The sequence below is a fragment of the Callithrix jacchus genome, chromosome 20, assembly GCF_049354715.1.
Source record: "Callithrix jacchus isolate 240 chromosome 20, calJac240_pri, whole genome shotgun sequence".
Lineage (NCBI taxonomy): Eukaryota > Metazoa > Chordata > Mammalia > Primates > Cebidae > Callithrix > Callithrix jacchus.
The window spans coordinates 46,737,511-46,755,621 of NC_133521.1; the positions used below are offsets into that span (position 1 = coordinate 46,737,511).

General features: G+C 57.2%; 1 protein-coding gene across 15 annotated transcripts in view; it reads left to right on the top strand.

Annotated features, from left to right (window-relative positions):
• The first annotated feature begins 528 nt into the window (after positions 1-528).
• Positions 529-18,111, top strand: part of ACSF3 (acyl-CoA synthetase family member 3) — a 76,023-nt gene continuing 58,440 nt past the window's right edge. For 5 of the 15 annotated variants that reach the window (XR_004737467.3, XR_615765.5, XM_008986382.5 and 2 more), the window contains exons 1-3: positions 529-641; positions 6,804-7,507; positions 8,717-8,872. Coding sequence is in view for 12 of the 15 variants with exons in the window: in XM_008986382.5 (XP_008984630.4) it covers positions 6,839-7,507; positions 8,717-8,872 (825 nt within the window). In the remaining 3 variants the exon portion in view is untranslated. Of the gene's footprint in view, positions 642-1,726; positions 1,846-6,803; positions 7,508-8,716; positions 8,873-18,111 lie in introns of all 15 variants that reach the window. The other 10 variants (XR_013530313.1, XM_035282575.3, XM_078357992.1 and 7 more) reach the window with 3 other exon arrangements.

The following is an 18,111-nucleotide window of genomic DNA, read 5'->3' on the forward strand; positions in this document are numbered from 1 at the left end:
GGTCACAAGCGTGAGCCGCCGCGCCAGGCCGAACCCCGTCCTTTTAAAATCACCGAGGAAAGACAAACACTGGCGCGCGCTTGTAGTCCCAGCCACTCCGGAGGCTGAGGCGGGAGAATCGCTTGAACCCGGGCGGCGGAGGCTGCAGCGAGCGGAGGTGGCGCCATCGCACCCAGGCTCGGGCGACAGAGCGAGGCCGCATCTCAGCAGATAAATAACATCAGCCGGGAGCTCAGACCGCGGCCCCCAACCCCAGGGAGCCCCTTCTGGGAGGAGAGGGCGAGGCCCGGCAACGCGCGTTCGGAGCGGTCCCACGCGCCGTTCTGACCCGGGCAGCCCTGAGGTAGCGCCCGGGGACCACGACGCCTGCCTCCGCCACAGCTCGCGAGATGCCCGCGGCCTCGACCCAGCCGCGACGGGACAGGAGAGACCGGAGGGGGAACGCGCGCGCCCGGAACCCGCCACCGCCGCGCCGCGCCGCGCCGGGGGGACGCGCTTGCGCAACGGACGCGCCGCGCCGGGGAAGCTGTTGGGAGCCGGAAGCGGTTCCGGTCGGACCCCGGCGCGCGCGCGCGCGGCGGCGGAGAGGACGCGCTCGGGCGAGGCAGATCCCGCGCCCAGGCCGCGCGGCCGTCTCGTAGGTGCGGGCGGCAGAGCCCACGGGACCGCGGCGGGCCGGCGGGGCGCAGAGCTCTCGGGAGCGCGGTTCCGGCGCCCGTCCCTGGCCGCCCCTGGGCTGGAGCCCTGGCGCGGCCGCTTCCCGGCGATCCGCCTGGGGCCGGGCATCGGCCTTCCCGGTCCCCGAGCCTCTGGCGCCCCGTGGGGAGCGGGGGACGGGCCCGGTGAGACAGTCGAGCCGGCGGGGTCCGCGTTCAGGCGTCCTCAGAGCGAGTCGTGTCGGGCCGTGTCCAGAATAGAGTCACTTCCGCTTCTCATTGGGCCTGCGGAAGTCACCCCCGCGGTCCTCCCCGCCCCCGTGGTTGCTGCGTGCACCTGGCCGCGCGTGGGGTACGGGTTCAGGGCCGGCCTAGCTCCCGCGCAGACGGCGGCCACGTGCGCGGAAAGTGCTGAGAAGGCGCCGCAGGCCGCCCATTCCCTGGAGAGAGGGAGGCTTCAAAAGGGCGAGGCCCTCTGCGGTCGGGAGTTGATGTTGGTCCTGAGTCCAAATTCCACGAGGCAGGCCGGGTGCAGTGGCTCGTGCTGGGAGTCCCAGCACTTTGGGCGGCAGAGGGAGGAGGATCACTTCTGGTCAGGAGTTGAAGACCAGCCTGGGCAGCAGAGTGAGAGCCCTGTCTCTCCAAAAACAATGCAAAAATTAGCTGGGTGTGGCGGCGTCCACCTGCGGTTCCAGCTCTTCAGGAGGCCGAGGCGGGAGGATCGCTTGAGCCCAGGAATCCGAGGCTGCCATGGTCCATGACAGCACCATTGCACCCCAGCCTGGGCGCCAGAGCAAGACACTGCCTCAATAAATAAATAAATTGGAAAAATAAGAGGTCATTTGGAAGAATGATTAGGAATTTGCCAAAAAGGGAACGAGTTTAGAGATGGGAACACAAACTGTGTTTGGGGCGTCATGTTGCTTTCTCAGCCTGGGAGGGGTTCACATGCTGGACCCAGGAGCACAGGTGTCACTGGCAGCGGACCATGGGCACCCGGGGAGCTTTGTAGCAAAGGAGTGACCTGATCGTAGTGTGACGCGTGGCCTCGGCTACTGCTCCTTCCACAGGTGTTGGGGACATAAGATGAGGCTTCCCTTGCTCTGGCCCCTTTGGCTGTGAACCTTCTCAAGGCGGACAGAAACAGCGAGTGAAACTGCTTGGAGAGCTGTAAGCGCCGCCTTTCCAGGTGGCATTTTTAAAATAGTATTTTTCTTCCTGAAGTGTATGTGGGTTTCAAGTACGTTTTTCCCTGTTGGTTTTCTTGATTTGAGTGAACTGCTCATGAATGTCTGTTACTTAAAAGTGCAGTTTTGAAAACAGCCCCCAAAGCACAGGTGTCATGCTGGAACACACCCCGCCCCGCTGGCCCAGCACGGCCCTCTTCTGCCCTACAGCCCCATCAGGGCAGCAGACAGGAGGAAGCGCTGGCGTGCACTTCAAACACAAGGTCTGGGTCAGGCGTGGGGTGGGCGGGTCAGGCGTGGGGTGGGCGGGTCACGCGTGGGGTGAGCAGGTCAGGTGCCCTTTACTCATTTTGAAACAGCCCGTCATTCGAGTGTTGTTCTGGTCAAGGGATTTTTGTTGTGAGGTTCTGTGGGGAGCAGCACGCTGCCCAGCATGGCAGCCGTTTGTCTTCTGCCTGGCCTGTGCCGAAGCGTTTGTTTATTCTCATGTGACCCTGTGAGGCAGGTCTCATGACTGTACCATCTTACTGGTGGGAAGCAAAGGGCTAAACCAGTGAGAAAACTGGGACAAAGGGAGCCGCCATTCAAGTCAGAATCTGTGGTGACTCTAAGCTCTTCTGCGAGCCTGTACCCTACTCTGAGCTCTGGACCGGGAGGTGTTCAGGAAGACCATGCATGGCCGTCTGCCCTGAGCAGAGTCTGTGACTCTAAGCTCTTCTGCGAGCCTGTACCCTACTCTGAGCTCTGGACTGGGAGGTGTTCAGGAAGCCCATGCACGGCCATCTGCCCTGAGCAGAGTCTGTCTGCTTGTTCAAGGCAGGGCTATGATCCAATGACCTTGAGGATTCGACCTCTGTGCTGAAAAGAATTGTGGTTGAGTGCTCCACGGTCTCAAGCTTGAGGACCTTCAAAGCTGGTTTGACGGGGCTGTTTCCATCTCTCACATGCTTGGTGGGAGAATAAATCAGCACCTCTTTTGAGGGGACTTTGTCAGTGTTTCTCAAAATTAAAGATGACCCAGCAATGTCACTTCCCAGCATCTGTGCCCTAGACACCCTGAGTGATCACAGCTGTGGGTGCCAGGACTCCCGTGCCTCCAGCAGACGCTGGCTCGCCGGCCCCTTCTCAGCGTCCATAGGAAGCCTCCCCTCACCCGCTCCGTCCCTCCTGCCCATGGCCTCTCCTGGGCACGTGGCCTCCCACTAAGCATGTGGGCTCTATGGGAGCTGGGGCCATCTCACACAGGGCCAGTCGCATCTGTCACCTCCTGGGGGTGGGTGGCAGGAGTGCCCACCACATGCAGGGCTCTGGACTCTGCCCAGGAGAGCAGCAGTTTCTGCTTGGCCTGCACTCTGAGTTTGCCCAGCCCGGCTGCGCATGCCAGCATCACTGGCTCCACCGAGCTCTGGGTTTTGCGGGGAATCCAGTCTTACTCTTCCGCGGCTTTGCCCTGCAGGGTGACCCAGGAATTTGTAGAGATGTCGACGGGGGGCTGCTCCCTGGTAGTGTGTGCTGTGTGTGCTCCGTGTGTGTATAGCATGAGCCTGAACTCGCTTTGCGAGAACTTGGTTCTTCGTGGTCTGCAGAAACCTCTTCTGAGCACCGGCTTCGGTTAGAGGAAAGCCGTCCTCTACCCTTGCTGTGCTGCCGTCATGTTGAGGAACAGCTGCAGACAATGACAGGCACCGTCTGTCTCCACTGTGTCGCTGGCTGCCCAAGTGCTCTGCTTCAGAGCACCCCAGAAAGCCCCGTGCCCTGCAGCACTTGCTCCAGACACGCCCGGTGGCTGTCAGCAGCGGGACTCCAGCCCAGAAACACCCAGCCCCTGCTTGGTTTCCGTGTGGGGGTCCTTCATGTTCCCGTGCCCCACACCTCTAAAGCAGTGCGGAATTGGTGGCAAGTGAGGAGGAAGTGCGGTGGGGCCGCTCTGGTTTGCTACTCTCTGAAGCTGGCACAGCCCACGTGCCAATCTCGTGTCTCGTTTCTGGTCAAGCCCTGTTGTTCTCTTGCCAATCTCTGGGTTTCTCTATGGTAGCAGAGTCCAGAGGGGTGGGCGGAGCAGCCGTGGCCCTGACTCTAAACAGCTGTGGCGGGCAGAGCACGGTGCCCATGTCAGGTGGTGATGTGGGCTACAGGGCTGACCGTCTGGTAGAATTCAGAGAATCCTCGCACAGGACGTCCAGGCAGCCCCTGGAGCTGTGCGGAGGTTCAGGGCCCTGTGGGGCTGCTTTTCCTCCTGCCTTGGTCAGGTAGGGGTCCCTCTGCTGGCCGGAACAGGGGCTTCACTGAGAGCCAGGCTAGCGGAGAAACCAGACACCCCAATCAAACAAGCAGAAACCAAGGCCAGTAGTTGAGGGTCTCAGGCTCAAAACATACTTTGGTTCTGACAGTTTTTATTGTTGTGGAGTTTGTTTTGTTAAACTGCAAAGTGTTGTGTGTGGTTTCAACCTAAGAGCAGAAAACAGAGCTTTAGTGCAAACCACAAGCAGCAACATGGTAACTTTCCTCTAGCAAGGTAGTGAAAGAGACGCGCTAGAGAGAGGCTGCTGGGCGTGGGAAACAGGTGTCGCAGAGGAGACAGGGTCATGGGGTCACTGCTGCCCTTTGTCGGGAGACGAGGCTTGCTGCTTTCTCTTATAATGTCGTCTTGAGTTTGGAAAGGAACGTGTTTCCCTTCCTCATGGAGTGTTGAGTGTTACGGCTGCGGGAAGTGTGAGACATAGGGCGTGGGACCTCAGCTCAGATGCCTGCTGGCGGGTGTTCTCGCCGGTCTTCCAGGTTCCAGCGCCGGGCCTGATGCCCGCCCCAGGAGGATGGGTGCCTCCACCTCTTTGTGCCCGCTGCTCCTGTGAACTGGGAGCTCCCCTTGGCTTTTCTCTCTGACTCAGCGAGTGACCTTGAACTTGGCCTCCTTTGTTCCCTGTGTGTGAGCAAGTGGTGGCCTTGTTTACTGAACACAGTGTAGAATGCAAAATTCTGAGATGAAACCTAACCTAATATGTGTGTGTGAGATGGAAACATCATCGTCAGAATCATGCTGCTCAGCGTCCCTGGGAACCAAGTGGGCTACTCGACTGTCCTTCAGCCCCAGGCCTGGATGCTGTCAGACCGAGGGCTCCTGAGCGCCGAGTGGGTGCTTCAGCCCCAGGCCTGGATGCTGTCAGACCGAGGGCTCCTGAGCGCCGAGTGGGTGCTTCAGCCCCAGGCCTGGATGCTGTCAGACCGAGGGCTCCTGAGCGCCGAGTGGGTGCTTTGCCCAGGCCCAGGACGCTGTCATACCGAGGGCCCCTGAGCACCTAGTAGCAGAGCCAGAGGGTGCTTCCCCAGGAAGGGAGGCAGAGCAGCCTCTTACTTCAGAGGCTGAGGCAGTGACAGCAGGGGTCTTGAAGGAGATGTGAATTTAGGGCCTGACACCAGGGGTGAGCGGCTGTCAGTGAGCAGGAGGTGTCAGCGCCGGGAAGGACACAGTCAGTTCTGGCTGTAAAGAGCCTGAGAAAGCTGACTGTCTCGTGCCCTCGTGAGTAGAGCGAAGCTTCAGTTATAAAGGCCAAGGAGGCAGGAGGCTCGTGGAAAGTGCTGCCCTGTGGCCTCGCTGTGGGATGCGGGGACTCTGCCCCTGGCCTGTGTTCGTGTCCTCTGGTGGCGGGATGCCAGCCCCCACATGTCACGAGCAGTGAGCCCTCAGGCAGAGACGCTGTGGCCTGCTCTCGGTCTCTTTTCTCTGAACAGGGGATTCCAGCGGAAAGCGGGCCCGCCACGGCCCCTCCCAGGACACTCTCGCTCCCTGAGCATTTATTTGTTATTTAGTAGTTAAGTTTTTGTGGGGAGAGGGGAGAATTATAGTTGAACCTAAAATACATTCTCTAGCCCTGTGAACTGCCTGATTTAAAGCTCGGCTTGGCAGGGTGCAGTGGCTCACCCCTATAATCCCAACACTTTGGGAGGCTGAGGTGGGTAGATCACCAGAGCTCAGGACTTGGAGACCAGTCTGGTCAACATGGTGGACCCCGCCGTCTCTACCAACAACACAAAAATTAGCTGGGCGTGGTAGTGCACACCTATAATCCCAGCCATTGGAGAGGCTGAGGCAGAAGAATCACTTGAACCCAGGAGGCGGAAGTTGCAGTGAGCTGAGATGACACTATTACACTCTAGCCTATGTGACAGAGCAAGGCTCCATCTCAGATAGACAGACAGACAGACAGAGCAGGTAAGACTCCATCTCAGATAGGAAAGGGAGAGAGAAAAGAAGGAAAAAAGCATGGCTCACAGCTGCTCACTGCAACCCAGGACTTTGGGTCAGCCTGGGCAGCACAGTAGAACCTTGTCTCTACCAAAAAAAAAAATGCTGAGTGCAGTGTCACGCGCCTGTGGTTCCAGCTACTCAGGAGGCTGAGGCTGGAGGATTGCGTGAGCCCAGGAAGTCAGGGCTGCGGTGAGTCATGATTGTGCCATTACACTGGAGCCTGAGTGGCACATCAAGACCCTGTATCCTTGGCCACCTCACCACATTTCCACTTTCGCACCTGTGTAGGAAGTGCGTGAGAGAAGCCCCGGGGTCTGGGTCTCCAGGCCACACCTGTTGTGGGGAGGGCCCTGGCCGAGCTGTTCACACCTCCTCCTCTCAGGGTTTTCCAGGCTCAGGATTCTAAAAACTGTCATTCAGATGTACCTTAAGGTGTGGAATTTTATATGCTCCTTGGTTTTACCTAGTTTATTTCATTGTTTAGAATCTTGTGTGATGTGGGAATCCTTCAACTAATGAGCTAGATGGAAAGCTGAGATGCTGGGCGTGCACATTCCAGCGGCGTGGGCGTGGGCGTGGGCGTGGTAAGAAGGCCGGACGCTGTCCGGTGCGCTGCCTTGTGATGGCAGGTGCAGCAGGCATACCTGGCTGGGGTCTTGGCCGAGTTTAGATGGCCGGATGGGCACTCACATGCTGTGCCTTGCCTTTCTCCAGGTCGCCCCCAGGAGGCCCTCGGGACGCCGGTCAGGATGATGCTGCTCCCCGTGAAGCTGACCTTCCGGCGCCTGGCCTGTGCCTTGGCCTCCTGCCGTCTGGCTCCTGCAGGACACAGAGGAAGTGGCCTTCTGCACACAGCCCCCGTAGCCCCCTCAGACCGGACCGCCCCAGTGTTCACCCGCGCCCTGGGCTTTGGGGACAGAACTGCCGTGGTTGACCGGCACGGCCACCACACGTACGCGGAGCTTTATTTCCGCAGCCTTCGCCTGTCCCGGGAGATCTGTGGGCTCCGCAGGTGTGTTGGCGGGGGCCTCCGCGAGGAGAGGGTCTCCTTCCTGTGTGCCAATGACGCCTCCTATGTCGTGGCCCAGTGGGCCTCGTGGATGAGTGGTGGTGTGGCAGTCCCCCTCTACAGGAAGCACCCTGCGGCCCAGCTGGAGTATGTCATCTCCGACTCCCAGAGCTCAGTGGTCCTTGCTGGCCAGGAATACCTGGAGCTCCTGAGCCCTGTGGTCCGGAAGCTGGGGGTCCCGCTGCTGCCTCTCACACCAGCTGTCTACAGTGGAGCAGCGGAGGAAGTGGCAGAGGGGCCGGTCCCGGAGCAGGGGTGGAGAGACCAGGGTGCCATGATCATCTACACCAGCGGGACCACAGGGAGGCCCAAGGGCGTGCTGAGCACGCACCGCAACCTTGGGGCTATGGTGAGTGCCGCCCCGCGCCGCTGCGGACCCGTCACCGTGCAGTGCTCTGGGTGGACTCCGGCCAGAAGTTGTTCTTTTCCCTCACTTTTCTGTGCAGTCATTCACGGTTGTCACCATCCTGCAGACCTGTGTGAGGTGCCCAGACTTGGCCCGCAGGGTGTGGCCACTGGCCTGCTGGCTGTGCAGGATGGCTCTGTGAGTGGCCAAGCACAAAGGTGCAGGCAGGGGCGACGCCTTCCAGTGTAGAGGGGTTGAGGGGCTGCTGCTCGCCCCACCAGGACCATGTGCCAGGAGTTCAGAGGCATCCCTCTCTGCCTGTGATGGTGAGGGGCTTTTCAGAGGCAGCCACGTGTTCAGATGTGTGGTCAGGACCCCACGTACACCCATGTCCCACTCATTTTTGTGTCCTGTGGCCTCAGTCACATCTTCACAGAACTCTAGAGCCAGGTCACTTATCTGTCATTTGTATCCTGCTTTCTTCCGAAAGTATCCATGTGTGTCATAGAGTCTCTCATGCAATTGAAGCAATAAAGTCAAAACCACGACAGGGAGGGTAGGAAGTGGACCCTACGGAGTCATGGCTTGACACAGGTGCTGTGAGCACACAGGTGACGACAGTTCATGAATCGGCAGAGCTCTGCGTGGGCAGTGCTGTGGCTGAGCCAGTGGTTGGGCTGGGAGTCTGGATTCCAGTCTGAATGGCACTGGGTCCCTGAGTCCCAGGCCTGTGAAGGTGCAGAGCTGGGGATGGCGATGCTGGGTCATGGCTCCATCTGCCTGGTGTTTGCAGAGCCACTCCACCACCTTCTAAATTCCCTAAAGCCTCTGGCTGGGTATGGCACTGTCCTCTGTCCCCAGAAGCAGCCAGTGACCCAGCAGATCAGCTATGGTTTCTTCATCATCTTTCGAGGCTTTAGAGGGGAGCAGCAAAGAGCCAGGCTTCTCCTTCCCCCTTCCTCAGCTGGGGGACCCAGAGCTCCCGTCCCTGAGCCCAGGTCTGTGTGCTGCTGTGGGCCACAGCCTCCCCCTTCCTCAGCTGGGGACCCAGAGCTCCCGTCCCTGAGCCCGGGTCTGTGTGCTGCTGGGGGCCACAGCCCCCCCCCTTTCCTCAGCTGGGGACCCAGAGCTCCCGTCCCTGAGCCCAGGTCTGTGTGCTGCTGCAGGCCACAGTCTCGCTCCAGCTCTCAGCCGCGCTCTCATCCCCTGCAGGTGACTGGGCTGGTCCACAAGTGGGCATGGACCAAAGACGACGTGATCCTCCACATGCTCCCGCTGCACCACGTCCATGGAGTGGTCAACGCGCTACTCTGCCCGCTCTGGGTGGGCGCCACCTGCGTGATGATGCCTGAGTTCAGCCCTCAGCAGGTGAGTCGGGTCGTGGCTCCTGGCAGCGCCCTCAGAGCAGGTTCCTTTCCTGGTGTGCATTTGTCCCGTACCCACAGGGAACGTGCTGCAAGACCGCAGGTGCCAGGACCTTGGGAAGCACGGCACCCTGTGCCTGCAAGGCTTTTTGCTATACATGTGCACCTGTGATAAAGCTTCATTTGTAAGTTAGACACAGGAAGAGATGAACAGTAAGAAGTTACAACTGTGGACTGTAGTAAGTTATGTGGACGCGCTCTATCTTCAACATGCCTTCCGGTACTGTGCTCCCATTTTGAGACTGCAGTGGGCCTCACGTCACCGAAGCCGTGAACAGTGAGACTGGGTGAGCTGGGCAACTGCAGGCCCTGCTGGCCGTGAGCTCCTGGGCTGCTGTGAATGCTCGTACACCTGGTTTAACACAGTGCAAGTTTGTTTTTCCGTGCTTGGAAGCCAGGAGTCTGAGCTGAGCCTTGCAGAGCTGACGCTGCATGTGGTGGGGCTGCTCTATCAGGAGGCTCCAGGGCAGAGTCTGTTCCTGCCTCTTCCAGCTTCTGGAGTCTAGAGGCCTCCTGTCCCCCTGGCTCCAGCTGCTTCACGGCCAGCTCTTCTTTTGGAGGCACATGGCCTTCGCTCCATGGTGAGCGCTCCCTCGTCTTCCCTTTGCATGGCCTGTGTGGATAGTCCAAGATGATCTCCCGTCGTGAGGTCCTTTGCTTCACCTACCTGCAGTTCCCACCACTTTGTGAGGTGACGCCTTGGGGATCCAGGGCGCATGGTGTGGCCTCTTGAGCTGTGATGCGGCCACTGTGGCAGCTTGCGGTTACTCCGGAGTACTGGCCCAGCCGGAGGGCTGCTGCAGAGCCTCTGTGCCTCCCCTCTGCATCGCGACCTCTGTAGGTCTTCCTTGATGCAGGCAGAGAGGGAAGGTTGCGGCACTGGGCACGTAGAGCACCGGGGCAGGAGCGGTCAACCGCGAGCTGCAGCTACAGCCTCACCTGTGCCGGGCGCTGTCTCTGGGGCAGACCAGGGATGCTGCTTTGGAGGGAAACCACCTGGGCTTGAGGCAGGACTGCAGCATCAAGCCTCTCCTGTCAGTTGGGGATGGCAGAGGCTTTTAGGAGCTGCTGTGGCCTGTGTGCATTTCAGGGAAGGCGGTGGCTTTTAGGGGCTACAGTGACCTGCATGTGTTTCAGAGACAGCAGTGGCTTTTAGGAGCTGCTGTGACCTGCATGCATTTCAGGGAAGGCGGTGGCTTTTAGGAGCTGCTGTGGCCTGTGTGCATTTCAGGGAAGGCGGTGGCTTTTAGGGGCTACAGTGACCTGCATGTGTTTCAGAGATGGGGGTGGCTTTTAGGAGCTGCTGTGACCTGCATGCATTTCAGGGAAGGTGGTGGCTTTTAGGAGCTGCCGTGACCTGCATGCATTTCAGGGAAGGCGGTGGCTTTTAGGAGCTGCTGTGACCTGCATGCATTTCAGGGAAGGTGGTGGCTTTTAGGGGCTACAGTGACCTGCATGCATTTCAGAGACAGCAGTGGCTTTTAGGAGCTGCTGTGACCTGCATGCATTTCAGGGAAGGCGGTGGCTTTTAGGAGCTGCCGTGACCTGCATGCATTTCAGGGAAGGCGGTGGCTTTTAGGGGCTACAGTGACCTGCATGCATTTCAGGGAAGGCGGTGGCTTTTAGGAGCTGCTGTGGCCTGTGTGCATTTCAGGGAAGGCGGTGGCTTTTAGGGGCTACAGTGACCTGCATGCGTTTCAGAGATGGGGGTGGCTTTTAGGAGCTGCTGTGGCCTGCATGCATTTCAGGGAAGGCGGTGGCTTTTAGGAGCTGCCGTGACCTGCATGCATTTCAGGGAAGGTGGTGGCTTTTAGGGGCTACAGTGACCTGCATGCATTTCAGAGATGGGGGTGGCTTTTAGAAGCTATGGTGACCTGCATGCATTTCAGAGATGGCGGTGGCTTTTAGAAGCTATGGTGACCTGCATGCATTTCAGAGATGGGGGTGGCTTTTAGAAGCTATGGTGACCTGCATGCATTTCAGAGATGGCGGTGGCTTTTAGAAGCTATGGTGACCTGCATGCATTTCAGAGATGGGGGTGGCTTTTAGAAGCTATGGTGACCTGCATGCATTTCAGAGATGGGGATGGCTTTTAGGAGCTGCTGTGACCTGCATGCATTTCAGGGAAGGCAGTGGCTTTTAGGAGCTGCTGTGACCTGCGTGCATTTCAGGGATGGCGGTGGCTTTTAGGGGCTGCTGTGACCTGCGTGCATTTCAGAGACGGCAGTGGCTTTTAGGAGCTGCTGTGACCTGCGTGCATTTCAGGGATGGCGGTGGCTTTTAGGGGCTGCTGTGGCCTGTGTGTCTTTCAGCTGACTGTATGTGAGAGCCACTCACCAGGCTGCAGAGGGCACAGGGGGCTGGCCTTGAGCCCGCAGGAAGGACAGGACGTGTGTCTGTCACAGGTGCAGTGAAGCAGAGACCTCAGGTGAGGCTGTGGATGCTTGCTGACCTCCACCCTTAAATTACACCTTTTATTCACAGGAAAAAAAAGTCTAAAAAGTGAATGTGGAAAAAGCCCTTAGGTTTGGATCACGTCATGATCCTTCTCATCAGAGTGCTATTCTCCTGAGCAGAGGAGCCCGCCTCTGAGGCCAGGTGCCCAGGGCTGGGCTCCGGTACCATGCTGGGCTGTCCGGCAGGACAGACGTCCTGGCCAGAGGAGGCACAGCCCTAAGCCCAGAGCACAGCAGCCAGCAGTGGCCGGCCCCACACTCACTGCTCTTGCCGAGGACTCTTTCTGTCTGAAGTTTTTCTGGAAGTCTGAAGTTTTTCTCAAACCCTACTCAGGTGTGACTTTCTCCGAAAAGGGGCCATTCAAGTGGACGCTTCCTGCTCTGCTGCTCTCACGTGCAGCCCCACCCACCTGGCCTCTGCTTCTGCAGCTGAGAGGTTGGTCCTCTCCACCACCAGGCACCTGACCACACATGGTGGCTGGAGGTGGAGAGCAGGCAGCTCATCTGGCCCTCCACCTCTCTGACCTTCAGCCTCATCATCAGAAAACAAGAGGTCCTGGCCGCGTGAGCCTGAGGGGTGTGTAGGAGGGCCTGTCCTGGCTCCCGCTGCGGGAATATGGCTCAGTGGCCTGACCCTCCTTGTGGCTGTCTCCTTTGGTGAATGCCCGGCATAGACACAGCTGTCCTGGGTGAGCGTCTGCTGAGCCGAAGTGGTTTTGTTGCAGTGAGTTCCCCGGCTGTGTGCTGTGGGTGGCTCAGCGCCCGCTGTGTAGGGACCTTCGATGCCTTTCCTGTGTCTCTGGGGGCTCCAGCGTCTGTACCTGTGACTGGGCCCCTCAGCTTGTGCCACCTTGGCCCCTGCTCCTTGGCAGCCTGGCCTTGAGCCTGTGTTGGGGGCCTCCCGGACACTGACAGTGGCTGGTCTGCCATGGTCACTTGGACAGAGAGACAGTGCCAGCCTTTGTCATAGACGTGCCAGGACGGGTGCAGCTGGCAGGGGCAGAGGCAGAGCATCTCCCAGGGAGCCAAGGGGCAGGGGCAGAGGCAGAGGTTTCCCAGGGAGCTGAGGGGCAGGGGCAGAGGCAGAGGTTTCCCAGGGAGCCGAGGGGCAGGGGCAGAGGCAGAGGTCTCCCAAGGAGCCAAGGGTAGGTTGGTTTTGTCCTCCAGGCTAAAGAGTGTGTCACCCTCAGGGCAAGAGGCAGGTGGGTGCAAGTGCCGGTGTTGGCCGGCTGTCGCAGATCCAGATTTCCTCCACTCGCTGCTGCTCCAGCGCTGTGTGAATGGCAGCACCTGGCCTTCCCAGTGCCCGCAAGCACACGGCTGGGGAGCTGCTGCTCTGGCATCTCTGTTCAGGAGCATCTGCCATGGGGTCCCTGTCCTGAGGTCTCTGCTCAGGAGTGTCTGCCTGGGGGTCTGTGCTCAGGAGTGTCTGCCCTGGGCTCTCTGCTGGGGGTCTCTGTCCTCTTCCTGACGCTGCAGACTGGCTGGTTAGTGGACACGGGAAAGTCTCAGACCTTCACCGTTACTGACACTTACTTGGGATTTTCTCTAAACTCTGCCCTGAAAACTTAATATTTAAACAAATTCGATGCTGTGGCTACAAAGGATTGCAACTGTTTCACAAACTTCGCGTTTCAGGTTTTGCAGCTTTAGAAATTTATATTTGTGAAATCCAGCTGTCCGCATGATTGAATGTGGGGGTCTTGTCTAAGACTGAATTTAAGAATGTGTATGATACAGGTGTGGGGCGAGCAGAAGCCTGCAGTGGCTTTGTGGGCGCAGTATCTTCAGGTCATCCTGCTGCGCGGGTGGTGGGTGTCAGTGTCTGCAGGTGACAGATGGGATTGGGGGACACAGAAGATGGTGGGTGTCAGCATCTGCAGGTGACGGATTGGGCTCGGGGACAGGTGGAGGACTCTGGAAGATGGATGTGCAGCCACAGCCTCTGGAGCTCAGAGTCGCCACTAACAAGGCAGCAGAGGCTCCCATCAGTCACTTGTCTCTGACAGCGCTGCTCTGGCTGAGTCCTCAGGATGGCAGCGTGCACTTGGGACAGCAGGGCAGTGAATCAGGGCAGGGCGGCTGGGGGTGCCCTGTGTGGGAACTGCCATCTGGTGGAGTCTGTGCTGCAGCAGCTCAGGTTAGAGCAACAGGCGTGCTCCTGCCGCCTTGGAAGCACTTGTTGGTAGTGAAGTGTTCCGGTGCCCTTTGGGGGGCTCCAGGCCTTACAGTGCTGCTGGGAAGTGTGGCAGCGCATTGGGATGTGCCAGAGGAAGGAGGTCATGCTCAGCTCTCAGTGCCCTTCTCTAGGGCCACAGCTGCCTGCCGAAGATTTGGATGAATTCCAGGAAAGGCATTCCTTCCAGGCCTGTCACCTCTGCAGGCTCCCCACCCTCAGCCTTGTCCTGCTTCGAGGGTGCTCCCCACCCCTCAGCCCCTCAGCACCGTCCCACTACACGTGTTCTCTGTGCTTCAGTGTTGCTCATGCTTCTGGTTCACTGCACTGTTTCATAGTTTCTCCAAGTGTTGCATCATATGGGTTTGTTCTTTTAGCATTGCTGTGTTGTATTTTGTAATATGCAGGTGTTACAGTGTGCTTTTCCCTTCTCCTGTTGAAAGACTTTGGACTGTTTTCAGTTTGTGGCTGTTAGAGCAATTGCTGTGAACATTCTCACGTAGGTGTCATTGTAGATGCTTCTTGGATCCATGCGTCATGGTGCCAGCTTACAGGCTGGGCATGGATTTCATTTCCGTTGAAACTGCCAAAGTTCTCAAACATGATTGCGTATCTTGTATGCCCACCAGTCCCATTCTGCTGGTACCAGTTTACTGTATGAGTCTATGTGACTCTGCTGATGGAGAAGGCTGGGAAGAAGAAGAGCTCTAATCGGCCTCACAATTCCACATGGCTGGGGAGGCCTCAGAATCATGGCGGGAGGTGAAAGGCGCTTCTTACCTGGTGGAGGCAAGAGAAAATGAGGAAGAAGCAAAAGTGGAAACCCCTGATTCAGTTTCATGAGAATAGCACAGGAAAGACCGACCCCCATCATGTAATTGTCTCCTCCCACAACGCGTGGTCATTCTGGGAGATGCAGTTCAAGTTGAGATTTGGGTGGGGACACAGACACCATATCGGGAGTCCTGACACTTTTTTAGATTCCCCGCGTGTCTCCTCTCGGCTGGCTTCATCTGCTCCTGCAGAAGCTCCCCGACGAGCACAGTGCTTCCCCTCGGTATTTTCCTTCACCTGAGGAACCTCTTTTCAATAGTTCTCGTTCTGCAGCTATGCCGACGACAGATCCCTCAATATTGCTTCACTCAGAATGTTTTTATCGCACCTTCCCTTTGCAAAAACAGCTCTATCGAGAACAGTTCACGTGCAGGAAAATTCACTGTCGTAAATTATGGACTGTGCGGCCGTCACTTCAAACCGGTGTCCATTTTCCGTCAGCCCCTTGCAACCACGAACCTGCTTTCTGCCTTCCACATTCCTTGTTGTGGACGGCAGTGCACACAGGCCGTGTCACCTGCAGCCTTTGTTCCAGCTTCCTCCATTTGTAGGGTGCTGTCCTGCGTGTCAGTCACTTGTTCCGGAAAAGTAATTTATCCTGTGGACATAGCACGTTTTCTCCATCCCTTCACTGTCTCGTGGGCATTTGCGCTGTTTCCAGTTTGGGGCTGTCTGAATCATGCTGCCGTGAGCATTTGCACATGAATCTCTGTAGACGTGTTTGCACTGATCTTACATGGACACAGAGGGGTAGAATTGATGGGTCGTATGGTGAGTTTCTGTTTAATGTTTTTAGAGACTGGCAAACTGGCCGGGCACAGTGGCTCACACCTGTAATCCCAGCACTTTGGGTGGCTGGGCAGGCGGATCATCTGAGGTCAGGAGTTGAAGACCAGCCTGGCCAACATGGTGAAACTTCGTCTCTACTGAAAATACAAAATTAGCCGGGCGTGGTGGCGCACGCCTGTAATCCCAGCTACTCAGGAGGCTGAGGCAGGAGAATTGCTTGAACGCAGGGGGCGGAGGCTGCAGGGAGCCTACCGACATCGCACCACTGCTTTCCCGCACCACTGCTCTCCAGCCTGGGCGACAGAGCAAGACTGTCTCAAGAAGGAGAGAACTGAACGTGGGAAACTTTTCCGGGATGGCTGTGTTGTGCGTTCTCAGCAGTGGCGTGTGAGAGGCTGTTTCCTTACTCCGCGTCCGCACTTCTTGTTGCCTTCAACTTACCTTCCTAGTGATACTGATGTTGAGCTCTTTTTTTTCTGAGACGGAGTCTTGCTCTGTCCAGGCTGGACAGAGTGCCATGGCTTAGTCTCAGCTCACTGCAATCTCCGCCTTTTGGATTCAAGCGATTCTCCTGTCTCAGCCATCTCAGCATCTGGGATTACAGGCATGCACCACCACGCCCAGCTATTTTTTTGTATTTTTTTAGGGACAGGGTTTTGTCGTGTTGGCCCGGCTGGTCTTGAACTCCTGACCTCAAGTAATCTGCCTGCCTCAGCCTCCCAAGGTGCCATGATTGCAAGCGTGAGCCTCCATGCCGGCCAGATGTTGAGTGTTTTCCTGTTTGTTTTTACTTTTTTCTTTTTAAACGTTTTTTGTAGAGACACGGCCTCCCGACGTTGCCCAGGCTGGTCTCAAGCTCCTGAGCTCAAGGCATCCTCCCGCCCTGGCCTCCCAGAGTGCCTGGGTTATGGGCGTGGGCGCTGCGCCCAGCGCTGTTTGTTCTTTTTTGCATCCGTATGCAGTCTTTGGGGAAGTGTCTAGTGAAAGCTCACTGTTTTTTAATTGGTCTCAAGAGTTGTAAGAGTTTGCTGTGTATTTTGGATACAAGGCTTTTTTCGGATGTGTGGTTTGCAAACATTTCCTCCCAACTCTGGCTTGTCTTTTTATTTTCTTTGTGTGTCTTTTGAAGCACACGTTAATTTTGATGAAATTCATTTTATCAAAAAAAATTTTTTAAATTCATTTTATCAATTTTTAAACTTTATAGATCATGTTTTTTGTATCTCATCGAAAAAGTCTTTGCCAAACCAGAGGTCATGTCGTGGAGATACTTGCTTTCGTTTTTTCCTAGTCATTTTCTAGTTTTAGCTCACGTGGAGGTTTCTGACCCACTGTGGGTTAGTTTTACATATGGCAGGAGGTGGGGACTGAGACTCCCCTCTGCACGGAGCTCTTCAGTGTACCAGTGCCATTTGTAAGAAGGATTATCCTGTCGTCCGCCCCCATGGCTGACTTGACTTCTCCGCCAGGAATCACTTGACCACATGCGCACTGGTTTATTTCCGAATCTCAGTTCTGTGCTGTGGCTCTTGTCTAATCTTACACAGCGTCACACTGTGTTAATTACTTTTGGTTAACGGTCAGTTTTGGAGTTGGGAACTGTGTGTCTTCACCTGTAATCTGCCCTTTGAAATGTATTTTGGATCTTTTGGGTCCTTTGCCTTTTAAGATAAGCTTGCTGCAATTTTGGGAAAGATTGCTTTGAAGCTGGAGCTCAGTGTGGGAAGCACCGTCTTCACAATGTGGAGGTGTCGCATCCACCAGCCTGGCCTCTCTCCCTCTGCTCCTCTGTTCCGTCTCCTCCCCTGGACTGCACCCATCATGGGTGCTGCTTCTCGGGTGCCGCACGCCTCCCGCGCCCGGCTTGCCCATGTCTTTGCTTTTCTGTCTGCACTTCAGCCTAGATCCCGTTCGCTGACCTGTGCTGAATTCTTTCCTCTTTTCTGCTGCCTTGTTTGTTAGGTGTATTTAATGAGTCTTCATTTCGGAGCTTCTGTTTTCAGTGTTAGGATTTCTGCAGTTCTCCATTTCCCTGTGTTGTTCATGTTTTCCTTTCAATTCCTTCATCTGGTTATTGCAGTCACATGAGGGGCCCTGTCTGGCGATTCTGGCATCTGGATTTCCTGAGGCTCTGCTCTGTTTGCTCCTCCCTTCACTTTGGGGTCACATCTTTGTTTCCCTGCGTGCTTTGTAATGGTGAAGGGTTCCAGTCTTTGTGTTTGAGAGAATGATATCATTTCTTCCCCGGAGATTCCCGCCTTTCTCTGCCAGGCACCACGGGGAGGCACTTATAACCGCAGTCCAGTGAGGAGGGGGATGGGCTGGGGATGGACCGTGAGGAGAGGGGATAGCCGGGGATGGACAGTGAGGAGGGGGATGGCCCGGGGATGGACAGTGAGGAGAGGGGATGGCCGGGGATGGACAGTGAGGAGGTGGAGGGGCCTGGGATGGACAGTGAGGAGGGGGGATGGGCCAGGGATGGATAGTGAGGAGGTGGAGGGGCCTGGGATGGACAGTGAGGAGGGGGATGGCCCGGGATGGACAGTGAGGAGGGGGATGGGCCGGGGATGGACAGTGAGGAGGGGGGGGTGGGCCGGGGATGGACAGTGAGGAGGGGGATGGCCCGGGGATGGACAGTGAGGAGGGGGATGGCCCGGGATGGACAGTGAGGAGGGGGATGGCCCGGGATGGACAGTGAGGAGGGGGATGGCCCGGGGATGGACAGTGAGGAGGTGGAGGGGCCCGGGATGGACAGTGAGGAGGGGGGATGGGCCAGGGATGGACAGTGAGGAGGTGGAGGGGCCTGGGATGGACAGTGAGGAGGGGGGATGGGCCGGGGATGGACAGTCAGGAGGTGGATGGGCTGGGGATGGACAGTGAGGAGGGGGATGGCCCGGGGATGGACGGTGAGGAGGTGGATGGGCCCGG